Genomic DNA, 18,317 nt, shown 5'->3' with positions numbered 1-18,317 from the left:
TCAGCACCCTCACAGGGAAGAGCTTCTGCCTAAGAGCTCAGCTCAGTCTCCCCTCGGGCAGGTTCAAGCCATTCCCCTTGGCCTGGCCCTACAGGCCCTTGTCCCAAGCCCCTCTCCAGGTTTCTGTCGGCCCCTTTCAGGTATCCACATCCTCCCCAGCTTTCCCAGGAAGCTGCTGACGCTGCATAGGGGGAATCCCACTGGCAGTGCCCCCACCCCTGCCTGCCCAGCTCCTGCCTGCAAGGACCCGCGTGTGCCCTGCTCTGCAGTCGGGGTCAGTCCCTGCAATGAGCACAGCTCTCGCAGGGTTCCTGCATCATTGATAAACTCGTGGATAAATCCCCCTGGGAATCCCCAAGGGGAGCACACAGGGACCTACCTGATGGGCTCCTGTATGGCCTGCAGCCACGACCAGCAGTGGGAGAAGAGGTGGAACATGCTCCGTGTGGAGGGATGGCCTCTCTTCAGCACCTATGAAGTGAGGAGCCTGCTGTGTCCCCATGCTGCATCCTCCTCTGCTCTCCCCATGGCAGGGAGCATCTCACCCCATTCCCAGCCCCACTGGCGATGCCCCGTGGGTCCGGACCCCCATCAGCCCCTTCTTGCATCCAAACAGCCTTTTACCTGCTTGTCCCCTCCGCGCTGCCCCTCTCACATCCCCTTTGCTCAGCAGCTGCTTAAACCTAATCTGGATTTAAATGGTTTACTCTTCGCAGCCTCCCTAATCCCAGTGGGTCGTGCCAGGCCGGTGGCCACTGGGATGTGGAATGCCATGGGGCTGCACACCGCATTGGGTGGCATGGCACAGCATGGCACAGCACTGCGTTACCTATGCGGCCGCTCTGTGTCTCCATCGATCGTTTAACTGGCAGGAACATGGCCTGACAGCCATGGGATTGCCAGCTGAGTTAGCGCCTGCTCTAACCAACGGCGTCCCTGGCTTCTTGCTGCCTAATCCCTGCGTGGATGCTTCTCTGCAGCCCCTCATGGTGTGCACGGCTCCACTGCCCACCTAGGGTCCCCTCTGTGCCGGGCTGTGGCACATCACTGCTCACTGCTGGTACTTCGTGCTAATGAAGCACACCCTGAGCATCAATAGGTCCTGTGCTGCCTGCAAGAGAAACACCACCCAGCCCAAACAGGCACCCGGCCAAGCAGGGAGGCAATGGGGACCCTCAGACCATGGGGCAGAGAATGAAAAGCTCAGCATGAGCTGGCAGTGTTCAAATCCAGGTTGGACGGGGACTTATGGTCCCTTCCAACCCAAACCATTCCATGATTCCATGATTCTATGACACGAGACCTTCCAAAGCCACACTGGGGACCAAACAAGGCTCCCACCAGCTCATCTGGGTCTGTGCTAAACCACCCAGTGCCAGCAGCACTACCTTGACCATCAGAGCCCCAGCCACGTGCCAAGGATGCTGAGATGCTTCCAGGCATCCCACAGCTCCAGGGTGACCCAGGGCGCAGCCCCTCACCGCAGCCTCGCACTCTGCACTGCCTGCCCCTGGGTGAGGAGCTGCCCAGAGCCACGCCATGGGCAGGGAGCCACTGGTGGTTAATGATTGATGAGGTTCCTGCACCGTATCACAGCCACACACAACAATATTTGGGGCTGTTGCTCAGCCCATGCTGCTGATGGGACACAGCCCTGTCCCCAGTCAGCTCCTGTTATGTTGGGAACCGTTGTGCCCGTTATGGGACCACCAGCAGTGCCAGGCTTGCAGGCAGCGTGGGGCTGGGAAGCTTTTTGCTGTACCAGAATTAGCTGCACCAGGGCCAAAATGACTTGCTGGAAGCGATAACGCCTGCCTTTGTGCCTAGGGGTGGCACTGCCAGTGAGAGCCAGGCAGGGGCCGGGGAGAGGCATGACCAGAAGTGCTATCCATAGGGATTGCCACGTGTCAGGCAGCCCTGGTGGCATGCACAGCCTCCTGAGGGGCAGCAGGAGCTGGTGTCCCTCCAGCACCAATGGATTTCCAGAGCAATGGGTGCTCTGCTGCTGTTGACACAAGTGCCCCAAATCCCTGGTGCCAGCCACTGGGAAACCCCTGGAGCCTGGAACAGCTCCAGGTCACCTCCCCACGTACCACAATGGGCACAGACGCTGGGAAACCCTCCAAACCCATCCCAAACCTGGCAGAACCCTTCCTTGAATCCCAAGGGGCGGTGTGAGGGCCATGCCCAGCTCCATGGGCTCAGGTTGCAGAGCAGAGGCTGGCCCTCATCCCACACAGAGAGCGGAGGGAGCCCCTCATCCAGCACGGCAGGGACCCCCCTGGCAGTGCCAGTGGGTACCCTCCGCCTGGGTTTCCTTGGTGACTGTTGCCAGGTGAGAAACTCCGAGGCAGGATTTATCCTCTTGGTGGATGACTGGAGGTGCTCCTCGCCGGAGCCATCACCGGAGCCCCCCAGGGAAGGCTGTGCCCGGGGCACTGGGGCTGCTCAGCCGCTGGCATCGCTTCCCGGAAGGCAGCACGTGTTTTGGGGCTATTTCTGCCTCGCTGGAGTGCCGCGGGCGAGGGAAGGAGGCGAGAGCACAGGGCGGAAGAGGAGCGCAGATGGACACGGGCTGGCGGGCTGCCTTGCCTTGGCTTCACTAGACCCTGTGAGTATGCACCCCAGCCGGCACCAGGAGCCCCAGTGAGACCCCCGGGTGAGGGGCTGAGTGCGGGGGACGGCAGTGGCAGGGATGGGGAGCTTGCACATGGGGAATGATGGCTTGCAAGGGAAAGCAGGGACCAGTGCAGTGTTATGGGGGCTGCCTACAGCATTTATCTCGGGGTGATGAAAACCGACGTGATGGCAAGGACCATAAAGCCTGGCAGGAATATTCCCAAGCTGTTCAGCTTTGCTTGGGATCGCATCGACTGTGCCCAAAAAAAGCAGGGTGAGGGCATGCCCAGGCTTTGGGGAGGGACTCATCTCTCTGTTGAATGCCTCCGAGGCGGCTCACGGAGGCAGTGCAGATAGATGTGCCGTCCCTTTAAATCCCAGCACGGCTCTGGTGGTTACCGATAACCCGGATCATGCGAGCTCCTAAATCCCAAGAGCTAATTACAGACGAAGGCCCAGCGGTCAGGCTGGAAATGCTAGATAATTACAGCCTGTGCCACGCAGACCTGGTGGCAATGGGGCACTGGGGGTGTTTGCTGGCACGGTGGCAGGGAGTAAAGCAGGATTGCACCATGGCTTCCACACCGGCACCAAGCACAGCGGAATCCGGTTGTGTTCCCCACCACCAGCCCAGCAACCACTCGCTGAGCTATTTTAGGCACAGAAAGTTGTTTTTCTAGAGCTCTCCTCGCTCCCCCTCCATCACTACCATCACCCCTCAGCAGGCACAGGAGCAGCGGAGATGTGTGCAGGGAGCTGGGTGCTTCTCACCCCATTTCCAGCCGGGTGCTTCCCAGCCAGAGCACACACACATTCCCAGGAGAGGCTTGGGTTTGGCTGGGGTTTGTGTCATTCCCTGGTGCCTGCGGAGGATGCCAGCTCTATGATGCCCCTTTGATGGCTACAAGCCCTACCCAGGCTCCTGCAGTGGTTTTGCTGAGAGCATTACAGCGCAGGGAAGGAGAGTGTAACCCATCCCTCCTGCCTGCCAGGATGCCTGGGCATGTGCAGTGCCTCCCGGCTGGGTTAACAGGGTGAGCTGGATACTCTTACAGGAGGCGGGACCAGAGGAATCGGTTAATTAAAGTCATTTTAACCCTTCCTGCCCCGGTTTACTGTTACAGCATCACCCGGTGCCTGGGCTGGGACTGCACCCAAAGAGGCATCACCTATAACTATGGCAAACACCTATAAATGTGTTGAAGTTACCTTGAAGAAGGTGACTCTTTTCTTGTTAGAGAATTGAAGCCAGGAGTGGCTTGGCCCATGCCAGAGGAGCACGGGGTGCCTGCTTTACGGGCAGCACTGGGCCCAGCACTGCAGTGAAATACAGAGGGATGAGCTCCTCAGGGCAGCCACGAGTTTATATCCCAGCAGGATAAGGGAGAGGAGCTGGATGAGGAACTGGGCTGGTAAAAGCAGTCTCATGATGAAGTAAATGGAAAGAAATATTTCCCCAACCAGAAGCTATTCCACAGACAGCTGGGGCAGGCAAAAAGGCAGCTGAGTTACTGAGGCAGCAACGCAGAATCCAAACAGCTCAGGCTGTCAAAACCAGCAAAGCTATTTCCAAACTAAGTAAAGCATTCCCGGCTCACAGATTCCTGGGAACGCGGTGAGGTCCCTGCTCAGTGCATGCGGAGCCAGGGAGCACTGGTTTCCACCTCACCCGGCACGTCCCCGCCATCGCTCCATGCTGAGGGTTTAATCCTCCTCGGAGCGTGTTGCTGGGGTGGTTTGGGGCCGAAAGGGCAGCGTGGTCCCCACACCCCCTGCTCCACGCTGTGCGCTGGGCTATATTTGGGAAGCCGGCAGCGTGCGCTTGGCTCCGGGAGCAGCTCCGGGTCCTAGTGCGGTGCGGCACGGACCGGAGAGCAGAGCCCGAGGGCTGCGATCCTACCTGGGCTCTTTAAGGGCTCTGGCAAGGAGCTGCCTCCCATTCCCATCTCTTCTCCTTTTACAGGAGCTGAGCCGCCAGGCATGTGTAAAGCACACACGGCTATTTTCAGAGCTGGAGCCTGCTCCCACCCCACGCTCAGCCCAGGCTCTCATAGACATCAAATCCCGGCAGGCAGACACCCTTGCCACAGCCCCGTGTTCAATGTGTCTGAGCACCGGGACTGACAACATAATGGACCTGGGATTAAGAAAACAATGGAGCTGGGATGCTCTCCAGCACTGACATCCAGTGACAGGATTTTGGGAATCCCATGGCAGGGGTTGGAACTGGATGAGCTTTAAGGCCCCTTACAACCCAAACAGAAGTGAACTGCAACCCACCTAAACCCCTTCACTTTCCTAAGTGGTCCTAGGGGTGCCAGCACAGTCCCTGTCTGTTTGGCACCTTGGTTTGTATCCTGATGGGCACTTCCATGATATTTCCGCATCACATTGGAGGCCACTTCACCCCATCCAGCCCCAGTTCTGCTTCAGGGCTCTGCCCCAGCACCCAGACACTGCGGATGGGGACGCAAGGGTGCAATGTCCTCCGGTGTCACTAAAGCCATGCTGGGATTGCAGGCAGAGGCGCAGGTCCAGGGAGCGGCGGTGGCAATGGGGACAGGGTGGCTGGTGCTATCTGTGACCCAGGGAGTGTTTATGGCCTGCTGTTTACACCACAGCCAGGTAGGGTTAGGCTGGAGGGGTGAGTCACAGCGTGCACCAGAACACAGCCCGCTGCTCGGGCCAGAACATGGGATAATAGCTGGTGTGGGAAGCGCGGTGAGGATTCACCCCACCATTCCCATCATGGGTGCCGGCGCTCCCTGAAGCAGGACTGGAATTCTGGAGTGCTTAAACAATTGCTCATTTCATCACGAAACAAGGGAAGATGAAATCATCAATGGGATGAGTCGGAGCCCGGGCTTGGTGTCCTGCCAGGCTCCCTGGGATGCTTTTAATTTGGATAAATGGAAGTTGCGTAAATGGTGTGAGTTGCCCCTTGCTCTGCTACTACGGAGGTGTGGGCACAGTTGGCAGTGCCCTGTCACTGCCTGAGTGTCCATCCAGGCCTATGCGCAGCTCCCATCCCAAGTATCCGCAGCAGCCGGCTCCTTCCTTCGGATGCTGTTCCCTTTGCCCTCTGTCCCACTGGGGTTCTTTTTGGAGAGGCTGTTTCCAAAAACAGCTGGAAAATACATGACTGTCATACCAGAGCTGAGCAGTCACACGTGGGTCCCCGTCTGCGCCGGTCAGGCCAGTCCCTATGAGCTCATGGTGTTTGTGGCTTCCCAAAGCAGCTCCTCAGCTGTTTAGAAGGAAAAGTGCTGAGACTGGGATTGCTTCTGTGTGGGAGCTGCCACTGGGGAGACGCAGCCTCGGAGGGCTCAGGTGGTCTCATCCCCAGCTTTGCCACTGATAAGCCTGGTAAAAGAGGGGGAACTTGTGTGTGGGGCTTGGGAGGGTTCATGGCTTTTGGCTTGTATGGGGCTGGGTGAGTGATGGATGCAGCGCGGGCACCTCCCTGTGCGAAGGTCTGGCTGCTGAGGGATTTAAAAGCTACCGAAGACTGGAAGTCTGCCTAAACCAGGGGAAACCGGCTGACCTCAAACGCTCCTCGCCTTGTCCCACCTCTCCCAGACAGCCAGCGTGTGCCCAGGCTGGACTGAGTAACCTGGCAGGCAGCGCATGCTTGGGAAGGCAGCACATGGGCATCATGGTGCCAGCACCACCGCTTGTGGGGGAAAGGCAGGGCTGAGGGTCTCAGTGCATGATGGGCAGAGCAGGGACCTCATGGCTGTGTGGTGACCGAGGTGTGGGGCTCAGCTTGCTGCCCTGGGCTGGACCACAGACACAGGGGATGTGGGGCTGAACGGTGGGTTCAGCAACGGGATGTTAGGCTCCATCAGTGAGGTTATATATCCCATCACCTTGAAAGTGGGTCCTTGAAGGCAACGGGAAAAGCACCCTGTTGCTCAGCTGTAGGACAATGTGGTCTTTACTAATTCCTACCTGGAGTTAGAAGCGTCCAGGATGCAAGAGCCACATCTCCCCTGTAATACCCTCCGCAAACCTTGAGACCCACCCCAGCTGCCTGCAGACCCAAAGGGATGCCCCTGCTGCAGCTCAACTTGCTTAATACCAGAATGCTCCCTGCCCCATAGTGGTCTCTAGGGATGACGGCCCTTGCCTGGGTGGCCCCCCCATGTAGCTGCACCTTGGGGTGCTGGTGGCTGCCAGGACACAAGGGAGCCAGGACTTTGCAGGGAGGTCCCAGGGAGGATGCTTGGGGGCTGCAAGGGGGCTGGCAGGGCTATGGCTGATGGGGTTGTGGGTACTGCAGGGGTGCCCTGGGCTGGTGGGGTGGTTCGGGGTGGGGGTCCTGGCCATGTTGGGGATGCTCTGGAGTGGGGGTACCCGGCAGAGGCAGGGAAGGGAGATCCTGGGCTAGGGGTGCTGGGGCTCCTCGGGCAGGGGGTACCGCACCGGGAGGGTCCCTGCCGGGGTGTCCCGCCCCCTGCGCCCTTCGGGGCGGGCCTGCAGCGCTGCCGGTGCGTCCCGTCCCGTCCCGTCCCCGCCCCGCCGGGCTCGGCTCGCCTCGGCGGGGCCGGGCCAGGGCACCCGCGGCGGCGGCACGGAGCGGCGGGGGAGCCCCCTCCGGCCCGCTCCGCCCCGCTCCGCCCTGAGCGCGGCTCCTCTCCCCGCTGCAGCCCGGGATGCGGCCGCGGCGGGGCTGAGCGGCCGGGCCGGGGCCGCGATGCACGGCCCGAGCGGGGGCTGCCCGCCCGCCGCCCCGCTGCGGCCGAAGCTGCCGCTCGGCATCGTGTTCTCGACGGCGCTGTTCTGCGGGGAGAGCGCGGCGGCCGCCGTGCTCTGCTTCTCCTACAGCCACTCCGACGACCGCTTCTGGCTGGCGCTCACCATCTTCTTCATGCTCTGCCCGTCCGTGCTGGTGCAGCTCACGCTCATCTTCGTGCACCGCGACATCAGCCGCGACCGGCCCCTCATCGGGCTCATGCATCTGCTCCAGCTCGGGCCCATCATCAGGTGAGCGCAGCGGGGATGCGGGGACCCCCGGCAGGGATGCGGGGATACCCTACAGGGAAGAGGGGACCCCGCAGCAGGCAGCGGGTGAGAGCAGGATCTCTCCCGGCAAGCCCGGAGGTGCTCCTGATGTGTCCCCATCCTGTTCCTTCCTGGGGGCTCTGCTGCTCCTGTCCCATGGGGGTCTTGTGCTCGGCCACCAGCACCCAGTGGTGCCACCGTGCTCCCCAGGGGTCCTCCAGGCAGGACTCGGCTCCGCCAGCCTGTTGCATCTCAGCTGCTGGAAAGGTTCTTCCCAGCGCTGCTTCCTGCAGCCCAACCGTTCCCCTCTGCCTCTGGGTTTTGTCCTCTCCTTGCATAGGCTGGGAGCACAGATGCAAATCCTGGCTGAGTGCTTGAGGGGACAAGGGTCCTTCCCCCCCCCCCCCCCGAAGAGGTCCCCAGCCCTGGGGCCAGCTTTGGGCCGTGGAGGAGAGGCGCTTGGTGCAGGATTGGGGCTGGTGTGGAAGCTGGGGTCCACTGAACCACGCCGGGAGAGGAGGTGGGCGTTGCACAAGCCGGAGAGGTGCTGATCTCTCACTGCTCGGGAATGCTGTGGAGCCTCCCTGGGCTGTGCCACCCCAGGCACCCTGCTCCGTGAGAGCACACAGGGCGTGCTGTGGGCAGCATGGCAGAGCCCCCATCTGCCACGGGTCCTGCCCCAAGGGCACGCTCTGGGGCACACCATGGCCTGTAGCACACTTCCTGTGGCACCAGGAGCAAGCAGGGTGCCGGGGACATCCTTGTTGTGATGTTTCATCTTCAGAGGGGGCCGGGCAGCCTCACCACGGTGCCATCAGCCATTTGATGGGCTGTGGGGCCACATCAGCGCATGCTGACCCATGGCGATGCATCAGATGATGATGATAGTGCTTGGCCACTTGCAAGAGCCAGCCAGGGATGCTCAGGGAAGGATGCTCGCTGGGCTGGAGATGGAGCTGAGAAGGTCTGGCAGGGCACTGGGAGTGCTGGGACTGCCCATGGAGCCAGACTTTATGGATGGAACCCTTTTCCCGTTAGAGCTTGCAGTGAGCCATGAGCATTGGCCTCATCTGGCAACAGAACGTATCCAGAAACCTCATTCCATTTGGGTCTGAAACAGAGCAACTTCTGCTGCCCTAATGAGCACTCACAGATAATTACATCCCATTGGCCCCAGAGCCAGCTCATCCCTGGGTGGGAGCCAAGCCTCTTGGATGGGTCCTCCTCTGCTGAGCACCTCCAGCCCATGCACCCCACTGCATGGCTCTGTGTGGAGGGGAGGGGGGGTCCTCCCTCGTGGCAGGAACCCACATCCCCTGCGCACACGTGAGGGTGTCCCGCGGGGAAACGGCTGCAGAAGCGCTCTCTTATCTCCCCATGGCACAGGCAGCTTCACCCTGCGCTCCCCTTCCTGCCGTCCCCACCAAGAAGGAAGCATAGAAGCCTTCTACAAGAGGAGAGATCAAAAGCGACATCAGAGGCTTCTCTCGCCTCTGCTTAGAGGAAGACATGCTTTTTGTGCCAGTGGGGGAAACAGAGCCCAAGGGTGATGAACCACTTCCTGTAGCTCTGATTCTGAGAAGAGCTACGGTTTTGTACCCTGGATGCTGCACCTCTTGCATCGGTCGTTGCACCCCTCGCTGGGGTGGTTGTTGTCCCCCTGCCCTACATGCTTCACCCTGAGTGCTGGAGCAGGGAAGTGACCACCGGGCATCCCCATGGTCCTGGTGTGACCCTGTCCTCATCCTGATACCCTGCCCTCATCCTGACGTCCGAGGGCTAGGGACTGCCTGCAGCACTGCTGAGCCCTCACTCACATCATTTGGGCTGCACTCAGCAGGGTCAGGGTCCATCCAGCACTGGGTGAAGGGGGTCTGGATGCGCTGGGGGGGCACGGTGAGGCTGTGGGTGACACCGCCACATCCCTGCAGGTGCATGGAGGCGCTGGTGGTGTACTGCTGGTCGGGGAGGCAGGAGGAGCCCTACGTCACCATCACCCGCAAGCGGCGGCTGCGGAAGGGCTACGAGGTGGAGATGGAGCAGGAGATGGGTCACTCAGAGCGGCGCCTGGCCACGCACCGCAACGCCTTCAAGCGCATGGCGGTCATCCAGGCCTTCCTGGGCTCCACGCCACAGCTCAGCGTCCAGCTCTACATCAGCATCCTGGAGAAGTACGTCCCTGCTGCCCGAGGTAAGGGCGCCCGGTGCATGGGGACCCGCTCCATAGCCGTGGGTGATGGTTGGCATCCCACAAAGCCCTGGGGGAATGGTGGCCACTGGATAACGTGGAGCACAACCTGCACTCGTCCATCCCTGTTGCTTTTCCCACTCTGTGCTCTCCAGCTGGAAAGCGGGAAGAGCTGGATATGCTACTCCCACCCCCGCCACTCACAGATATCTGCCCTACAAAGCCACCCATGCACCCAGTGCCTTGTCCCATGAAAATGCCATGTCCCTGCCCCACATTGCTCCACTCTGCATCAGTTGCTGTTGTTTTCCAGCCAGCTACATGCTCTGGCTTCCTCACAGCCCCTCCATTGGATCTATTTCCAATGACAGAAATAGATCAAATAGAAATAGATGGAAATAGCATAGAATGCTCTGGCTCCCTCACAGCCCCTCCATTGGATCTATTGGATCCGTGCCTCTCCCAGCAGCCACAGCTCCCAGTCCTGCGCTTCCACTCCCAGGCTCCTTTGCCCGCTCCCGGGATGTTTATGTGCTCGGGGCTGGATGTGCCAGAGCAAGCTCTTAACTCCCACTTCGGCATGCTGCCGAGCCGGACGCGCAGGAGCTCTTGCACCACTGCAGTGCAGCGCCTGCGGACGGAGCTGCCCTCGCCAACCCGTGCTGGGAGCCCAGAGCTGTGTCCATGGAAGAGGGAACAGGGGGGATGCCCCATAGAAACCCCCTCCTTGGGATATCCCCCTGAAAGGGGGTTTTAGGGAGCGGGAGCATCAGAGGGAGGATGAGCACCAGTGCTCCTCCAGCAGCAGATGCAGGAGGTGAATCCAGGTTGGCACATTCCAGGTCATTCCCTTGCAGCTCAGATGCCTGAGCTCAGTCCTGCATTTCACAGCCATCACCATTGGCATGGCACGACTGGGACCAGACACTTCCCATTTCTTCCATTGCAGTTTCCCTGGCTGCAGTGAATAGGAGCAGCTGCCAGTGTTCCCTATGAATGATCTTCATCCTGAGTGAAAAGACTTGGGGTGATGAGCTCAAACTTAAACAGGGGAAGTTTAGATTGGATATAAGGAAGAAGTTCTTTACTGTGAGGGTGGTGAGGCACTGGAATGGGTTGCCCAGGGAGGCTGTGAATGCTCCATCCCTGGCAGTGTTCAAGGCCAGGTTGGACAGAGCCTTGGGTGGGATGGTTTAGTGTGAGGTGTCCCTGCCCATGGCAGGGGGGTTGGAACTGGATGATCTTGAGGTCCTTTCCAACCCAAACCATTCTCTGGTTCTATGGTTTTATCTTGCCCCTGGATGAGGCTGGCTCTTGAGATGCTCCTGGGGTGAGCGGTGGGCTACAGTCCCCAGCGCTGCCTGACTCCTCTGCCCTCTCCCTTTGCAGCGGTCCTCATGGGCATCTGCCTCGTGTCAGTCACGTACGGAGCCCTCGTCTGCAACGTCCTGTCCATCCAGGTCAAGTACGACGACTACAAGGTCCAGCTGCGGCCGCTGGCCTTCCTCTGCATCGTGCTGTGGCGCAGCCTGGAGATCTCCACGCGCGTGGCCGTCCTCGTGCTCTTCAGCACCGTCTTCAAGCACTGGATCATCCCCATCGCCCTGGCCAACCTGCTGATCGTCTTCTTCATGCCTTGGGTGCAGTTCTGGCGCAGCGGCACCCGCCTGCCCGACAACATCGAGAAGAACTTCAGCCGCGTGGGCACCGTGGTGGTGCTTTGCGCCTTCACCCTCCTCTACGCCAGCATCAACATGTTCTGCTGGTCGGCCGTGCAGCTCAAGCTGGCTGACAGGGACCTCATTGACAAGTCTCAGGACTGGGGCCGCTTGGCTGTGTACTACGTGGCACGGCTGATGGAGAACACGGCCCTCGTCGTCCTCTGGTACTTCTTCAAGACGGATGTCTACGAGAACGTCTGCACCCCGCTGCTGGTGGTGCAGCTGCTCCTCGGCTACTGCCTGGGCATCTACTTCATGCTCCTCTTCTTCCAGTACCTGCATCCCTGCCGACAGCTCTTCCAGCACAACGTTGCTGACTTCTTGCACTGTGTTTGCTGTCGCCGGCACCCGCCGGGGACCCCTCTGCACCTCGAAGCACCGTATGAGCCTGGTGTGAGGCACAGCATCGTCTGAGGGACAGCCAGCACCCGGCTATGGACACAGGGATGTGCTGGCAGACGTGGCACAGACCGAGCGCTGCTGGCCCTTGGTCCTAGCGCATCCCACAGTGTCATGGGGACAGGAACGTGTTTGCCTGCCGTGCACACGGACACAAAGGACTTTGGGATGCCCAAAGTGCCACTGCAAGCAGCCGCTGTGCAGTGCACAGCCCTGTGGGTGCCCCGACACCCCAAGCTGCCTGCTGCGGTACACACAGTGACCCTGGGGACACGGGGCCAGCGGGACTGGTTTAAGCAGTAAAGAACCTCCGCTGTGGCTGCGTGTCCAGGTGCTGGCGCTGACTCATGTGAGGGTGGGACCATCACCGTCGCGCTGGGGCCGGCGTGGGTGCGCACCCGTTGACTGCGCTCACGGGTACCAAGCAGGGGCTGTGCCAGCGGGTACTGGGGTGAGGGGGCAGCCCCACAGTGGAGCCGGGAAGAGGCAGGAGCATGGCGGGGCAGGGGCCTGCCTCACCCTGCACCTCCGTCAGCGTGGCCATGGCCGCGGGCCAGGCGCGAGGCGGTGAGGAGCAATCCTGCCCAACCTGTTCCTCCAGGCCCGGGCTGCTGTTCCCAGGCGAGCACCCAGCACCGTGGGGCTCGGGACGCTGCCTTGGAGGGCAGGCAGCAGGGGAAGGGTGGCTGGCACAGCCGCAGGGCTGCTGGTGTGACCCGAGCATCCCAGTGCCAAATCAGGAGTGTGACCCCCCCCCCACTGCCCAGCATCATTTGTGGGGTCAGCTCGGTGGGGAGGATGCTGGTGCCAGGCTGAGGGTGCTCATGGAGGTGCAGTGCTCAGTCTTAATTCACCCACCCTGGAGTGGATCCCTGGCTTGGATCCCGGCATCAGCACAGTGCTGGGATGCTTCTCCTCCTCCTCCTCCAATGGTTCCTTGTAGTGCAGGGGCAGGGAAGGCTGGTGAGGAAGGCTGGGAGCAGCACAACAGAGCTGAACCCTCTCTCCTGTCCCACCAGGAAATCCCCTGCAGAAAAGCCCGTTTTGTCCCCAAATAGTGCAAACACGCCCGAGGAGCACCCTGATGCCCTGCAGCACCCAGCCATGGTGCCATAGGGAACCCCTCCACGGTGACCGTACCCCTTCAGTGCTGGGGCTGATGTCAGGGCTGTTGATGGGGTCAGCCCTGCCTTCCTGGAAGGCGGCCTTTGAAGCCAGCCCGCATTTCCTCAAAGGCTCCTCAGGGGAAAGTCCCTGAGGAGCTGCTCCCATGGCCGGGGCTGCCGCTGCCTCCATAAAGCCCCAGGCAGGCAGCACAGGCACTGACAGTGCACCATGGGCAACTGGCTGGTCAACCACTGGTTCTCTGCCGCGGTCCTCGTGAGTGTGTGGGGCTGGGGGTGATGCACGGGGCTATGGGGAGCAGGGGCTGGGGGGATCACAGGGGGAAAAGGGGGCTGATGGGCAGGGAGAGACAAGCATCCCCTCTGCTCAGCCAACCTGCAAAGCACCGGTGGCCAGGGAGGGATGGGGTTCCTAAAGCTTAAGGAAAATGTGACTTAAAGGGAAGGGGGATCCTAGTGTAAAGCTTGAAAATGCCATCCCTTTGCCTGGCTGCTTTGGCTGGGAATCTCTTCTCCTCATGGGAAAGCAGGAGGCTCCTGTGGGGGCCTGCACCGGGTGATGGTGGACCCTGTGGACGAGTGGTGCCGTGCTGTGGCATCACTGGTGTTATGGGGCTTGTCCGGGTGGCACCGCTTGGGAGGAGCTGCAAGTGCCCAGGAAACAGGGATGTGCAGCTTAAAATCCCAGCCTGGTTTGGGATGCAGGGACCTCAAAGCTCCTCCAGCTCCAGCCCCTGCCACGGGCAGGGACCCCTTCCACTGGAGCAGCTTGCTCCAAGCCCCTGTGTCCAGCCTGGCCTTGAGCACTGCCAGGGATGGGGCAGCCACAGCTTCTCTGGGCACCCTGAGCCAGCGCCTCAGCACCCTCACAGGGAAGAGCTTCTGCCTAAGAGCTCAGCTCAGTCTCCCCTCGGGCAGGTTCAAGCCATTCCCCTTGGCCTGTCCCTACAGGCCCTTGTCCCAAGCCCCTCTCCAGGTTTCCTGCAGCCCCTTTAGGCACTGGAGCTGCTCTCAGGTCTCCGCTTCAGGAGCCTTCTCTGCTCCAGGCTGCCCCAGCTCTTATCCGGTCATCTTCACCTCTTCAAACTACTCAGAGAAAACAACACAAGACAGAGGGGCTTTGGGAGCTCTGCGTGGCTGTGAGAGGGCTGCTGTGGGGTGCAGCGGGGTTGGGCAGGGGCTGGCAGTGCCGTGGGGCTGAAACTTCCTCCTCCCAGTGTCTTCCCCACGCAGCCCCAACCACCATTGAGATCTGCACCCGCTTTTCCTCCTTCCTTATCAGGGTGATGCACGGGGACCCAATGGTCCTTTTGCTAGACTCACCCTCCCCACCTTTGTCCCCATGTCCCAGCCCCATGTGCTGCTGCAGCTCACATGGAGCAGAAGGGGCTGCATTGTCCTGATGCACCCTCATGCTAGGGGGAAAGGGGGGTCCCTCATGAGGCTGCGGCTTGTCCCCACAGGCAGCCTGGCTGGGCATCAACATCTTCCTCTTCACTTACTACTTCCTGTTCTTCGACCGGGACGAGCGGTATTTCTACACCAGGGCCATCCTTGGGGTAAGGTTCTCTCCTGCAGCACCCATGCCCCTTCCTTGTCCTGCCCTCTCCCAGCCTGCTCCATCCCAGTCCACAGCCCATGCTGGTCCCTATCATGTCTCAGCCCAGCATCGCCCACTCCAAGTCCTCCTCCTTGCATAGAATCAAATAGGTTAGATAAGACCTTTAAGATCATTGTGACCAACCATTCCCCAGCACTGCCAAGGCCACCACTAACCCATGGCACTGAGGGCCTCATCTACATGGACTGGAACACTTCCAGGGTTGCTGGTTCTACCCACTTCCCTTGGGAAGCCTGTTCCAATGCCTGACCACCCTTTGGGGACAAAACTGCCCTTTCCTGGCTCAGCATCACCCCTCTTCCCCGTCCCCAGCCGAGCATCACTCCCGCTCCCATTCCACGTCAGCATCTCTTGACCCCATCCTGCCCAAGCCCCATGCTGAGCAGCACAGCTGCAGGCAGACGTACCCAACCTGTGGCATGGAACAGCAGCGCTCATCCCTCCTCCTCCTCCTCCTCTCTTCAGTCCGCCTTGGCATGGGCTCGAGCATCAGCCAAGTGCCTCAACTTCAACAGCATGCTGATCCTGCTGCCCGTGTGCCGCAACCTCCTCTCCTTCCTCCGCGGGACCTGCTCGGTGAGGGCTCTATGGTGGCACGGCCAGCGTGGCCATCCCCATCCTCATCCCTATCCTCATCCCTATCCCAACGCCCCTGCCTGTCCCGCAGTGCTGCCGGCGGACACTGCGGAAGCAGCTGGACCACAACCTCACCTTCCACAAGCTGGTGGCGTACGCCCTGGCCCTGCTCACAGGTACTGCCCCGCACAGGCTGGGGTATGGTGGGGACTGGGAGGTGACCATGCGGTGACTGCTTGTCCCCTGCCAGCCGTGCACACCATTGCCCACCTTTTCAACCTGGAGCGCTACAACAGCAGCCAGCAGGCCACGGACAGCAGCCTGCCCGCTGTCCTCTCCAAGATGCACCTGCAGGGCAGCAACAAGTGGCTGAACCCCATCCACTCCAACCAGACGGTGAGCGTGACCCTGGCATCCAGCTCCCCATCACCACCAGCCCCTGCATCCCTAACCCATCCTGCTGTTCCTATAGACTGTGGAGTACGTGGCCTTCACCACCATCCCAGGGCTGACGGGGGTCATCATCACGCTAGCGCTCATCCTCATGGTCACGTCCTCCACGGAGTTCATCCGCAGGAACTACTTTGAGGTCTTCTGGTACACGCATCACCTCTTCATCATCTACTTTGCTGGGCTTGTCATCCATGGCATCGCGTAAGGCTCTGGGCAACAGGGAGTTGAGGTCCCCATTCCCAGGGCTCCCCATTCCCAGCTGGCTTCATGCATTGAGGCTAAACCCTGAACAAGGGAACATGAGCCGGGCTCAGCCCTCATCTCCCCACAGCGGGCTGGTGCGTGGACAGACAGAGGAGAGCATGAAGGAGGTGCATCCACACCACTGTGCTCAGTACCTCACACACAGGGACAAGCACTGCAACCATGACTGCTGCAAGGACCCTGAGTTCGGGAGCATCCCTGCCGAGGTAGGGCAGTGCTGGGATGGAGGCAGGGGGAGAAACTCTTCCCTTTCCCTTGGGATGCTCCAGCCCTTTGCTCTCCTCCAACCCACAGTCCTGGAAGTGGGTCCTGGCCCCCGTCCTCCTCTACATCTTCGAGCGGATCCTGCGGGTCTGGCGTGCACAGCAGAAGGTGGTTGTCACCAAGGTGTGTGGAACAGGAGCATGCGTTGAAGCTCCGTGCCATGATGGCCATGGGGAGATGGACAGGAGCCATTCTGGGTGCTGAGCCCCATCCCTCCCCATAGGTGGTGATGCACCCTGCCCACGTGCTGGAGCTGCAGATGCAGAAGAAGGGCTTCCGCATGGAAGTGGGGCAGTACATCTTCGTCAACTGCCCCTCCATCTCCCTGCTGGAGTGGCATCCCTTCACCCTCACCTCTGCACCCGAGGAGGACTTCTTCTCCATCCACATTCGGGCAGCTGGAGACTGGACCGAGCGCCTCATCGACACCTTCCAGCAGCAGAAGCTGGAGATGCCCAGGTAGGCTGGGGACCACTCAAATGGGCTGATGTGGAGAGGCCAGGCCTCTTATCCAGACCATTCCCTGGCCAGGATCGAGGTGGATGGTCCCTTCGGCACAGCCAGTGAAGACGTGTTCCAGTATGAAGTGGCCATGCTGGTGGGAGCAGGCATTGGTGTCACTCCTTTTGCCTCCATCCTGAAGTCCATCTGGTACAAGTTCCAGCAGGGTGACGAGACCCTCAAGACCAAGAAGGTATGGATTGTCCCATGGGAGCAGCGTGGGTTTGACACGTCATCCTTCCATCCCTCCTGCTCTGCTCTACCGCAAGCAATCCCTCTCTGCATCCCAGATCTACTTCTACTGGCTCTGCCGGGACACACGAGCCTTTGCCTGGTTCAATGACCTGCTTGCCTCGCTGGAGCAGAAGATGGCTGAGTCGGGCAAGGCTGACTTCCTCACCTACCGCCTCTTCCTCACTGGCTGGGACACCAGCATTGTGAGTTGACCACGGGCAAGGGGGGGGACATGGGGTGGCCCAGGAGAACCATGGCAATGGCTTACAGGCAGTGGTGTTTGGTGGGCATCAACATTCGATGCTCCTCCATGGCGAGGGACTGTCACTGGGCTCAGGGGCGGTGGCAGGGTCCTCACTGCCCCTGCTCTGCCCAGGCCAACAACGTGGCGCTGCGCTTCGATACTGCTGTGGACACGGTGACGGGGCTCAGGCACAAAACCATCTTCGGGCGGCCCATGTGGAACAGCGAGTTCACAGCGGTGGCTGCAGCACACCCCAGGTGAGAGCAGGGCAGGGGGCTGAGGGTGCTGGGGGCACCCGTCCTCCCTGAGCCCCTTACCTGGTGCTGATGTCCCCATGCTGTGCGCAGGTCGGTGGTTGGTGTGTTCCTCTGCGGGCCGGGGGCCTTGGCGAAGAGCCTGCAGAAGTCTTGCCACCAGCACTCCAGCCTGGACCCCAGGAAGGTCAAATTCTACTTCAACAAGGAGAACTTCTAAGAGGAAGCCAGAATGGGAGCCCCAGGGGCAGGGGATCCTACCTCATCTTACGCACCTTACCATCATCCTACACATCTTACCTCATCCCCCATGCCAGGGGTAAGCATCTCCTGAAGGGGATGTGCACTGAAGCCAGGCGAGACAAGGCAAGACTTCTTCTCCATGAGAAACTCGAGGGTCGAAGACTGCTCTGCATGGACCCCCATTGATAAACCAGAGGCACGTGCTGCGATGATGCTGCTGGAGCAGTGGGAAGCAGCAGGAGCACCCAGCAGGCTGGGCAGAACCATGGGACAGGGATGGGTCATGGCCATGCTGAGCAGGCACTGGGGATAAGCGTGTCCCTCCGGGTTAAAGCAGTCATCTGCGTGAAAGGGTACATTAAACTTGATTTCCTTTGCACTAAAAGCCTCCATGTAGGTACTCCCCCTGCTCTGCTGTGCTCTGGGGAGACCCTCTCTGCAGTCCTGATCCAGCTCTGGGGCAATAGCACAAGAAGGACGTGGAGCTGTTGGAGCGCGGCCAGAGGAGGCCACGGAGATGCTGCGAGGGCCAGAGCAGCTCTGCTCTGGAGACAGGCTGAGAGAGCTGGGCTGGGGCAGCCTGGAGAAGAGAAGGCTGCATGGAGAGC

At 60.5% G+C, this 18,317-nt stretch overlaps 2 protein-coding genes across 3 annotated transcripts; both read left to right on the top strand.

The window, feature by feature from the left end:
• The first annotated feature begins 2,445 nt into the window (after window positions 1-2,445).
• XKRX (XK related X-linked) lies at window positions 2,446-12,249 on the top strand. 2 transcript variants are annotated; one of them, XM_065689352.1, is made up of 4 exons: window positions 2,446-2,611; window positions 7,269-7,605; window positions 9,555-9,814; window positions 11,201-12,249. In XM_065689352.1, exons 2-4 carry the CDS (start codon window positions 7,316-7,318, stop codon window positions 11,944-11,946), a joined length of 1,296 nt encoding a protein of 431 aa, XP_065545424.1. In that variant the 5' UTR covers window positions 2,446-2,611; window positions 7,269-7,315; the 3' UTR covers window positions 11,947-12,249. The 2 variants fall into 2 exon arrangements, with proteins under 2 accessions (XP_065545424.1, XP_065545423.1); XM_065689351.1 differs by lacking the exon at window positions 2,446-2,611 and having other exon boundaries at window positions 7,169-7,605.
• Window positions 12,250-12,496: 247 nt separating this feature from the next.
• On the top strand, window positions 12,497-18,076 carry NOX1 (NADPH oxidase 1). The gene is made up of 13 exons (XM_065689816.1): window positions 12,497-13,311; window positions 14,519-14,614; window positions 15,142-15,252; window positions 15,344-15,428; window positions 15,503-15,648; window positions 15,725-15,906; window positions 16,037-16,175; window positions 16,264-16,356; window positions 16,457-16,692; window positions 16,765-16,927; window positions 17,025-17,171; window positions 17,345-17,469; window positions 17,560-18,076. Exons 1-13 carry the CDS (start codon window positions 13,267-13,269, stop codon window positions 17,684-17,686), a joined length of 1,695 nt encoding a protein of 564 aa, XP_065545888.1. The 5' UTR covers window positions 12,497-13,266; the 3' UTR covers window positions 17,687-18,076.
• The last annotated feature ends 241 nt before the right edge of the window (window positions 18,077-18,317 follow it).

Source organism: Lathamus discolor, chromosome 9, assembly GCF_037157495.1.
Source record: "Lathamus discolor isolate bLatDis1 chromosome 9, bLatDis1.hap1, whole genome shotgun sequence".
NCBI lineage: Eukaryota > Metazoa > Chordata > Aves > Psittaciformes > Psittacidae > Lathamus > Lathamus discolor.
The sequence above is the reverse complement of the archived record's forward strand: the minus strand, read 5'-3'. Positions and strand labels throughout refer to the sequence as shown.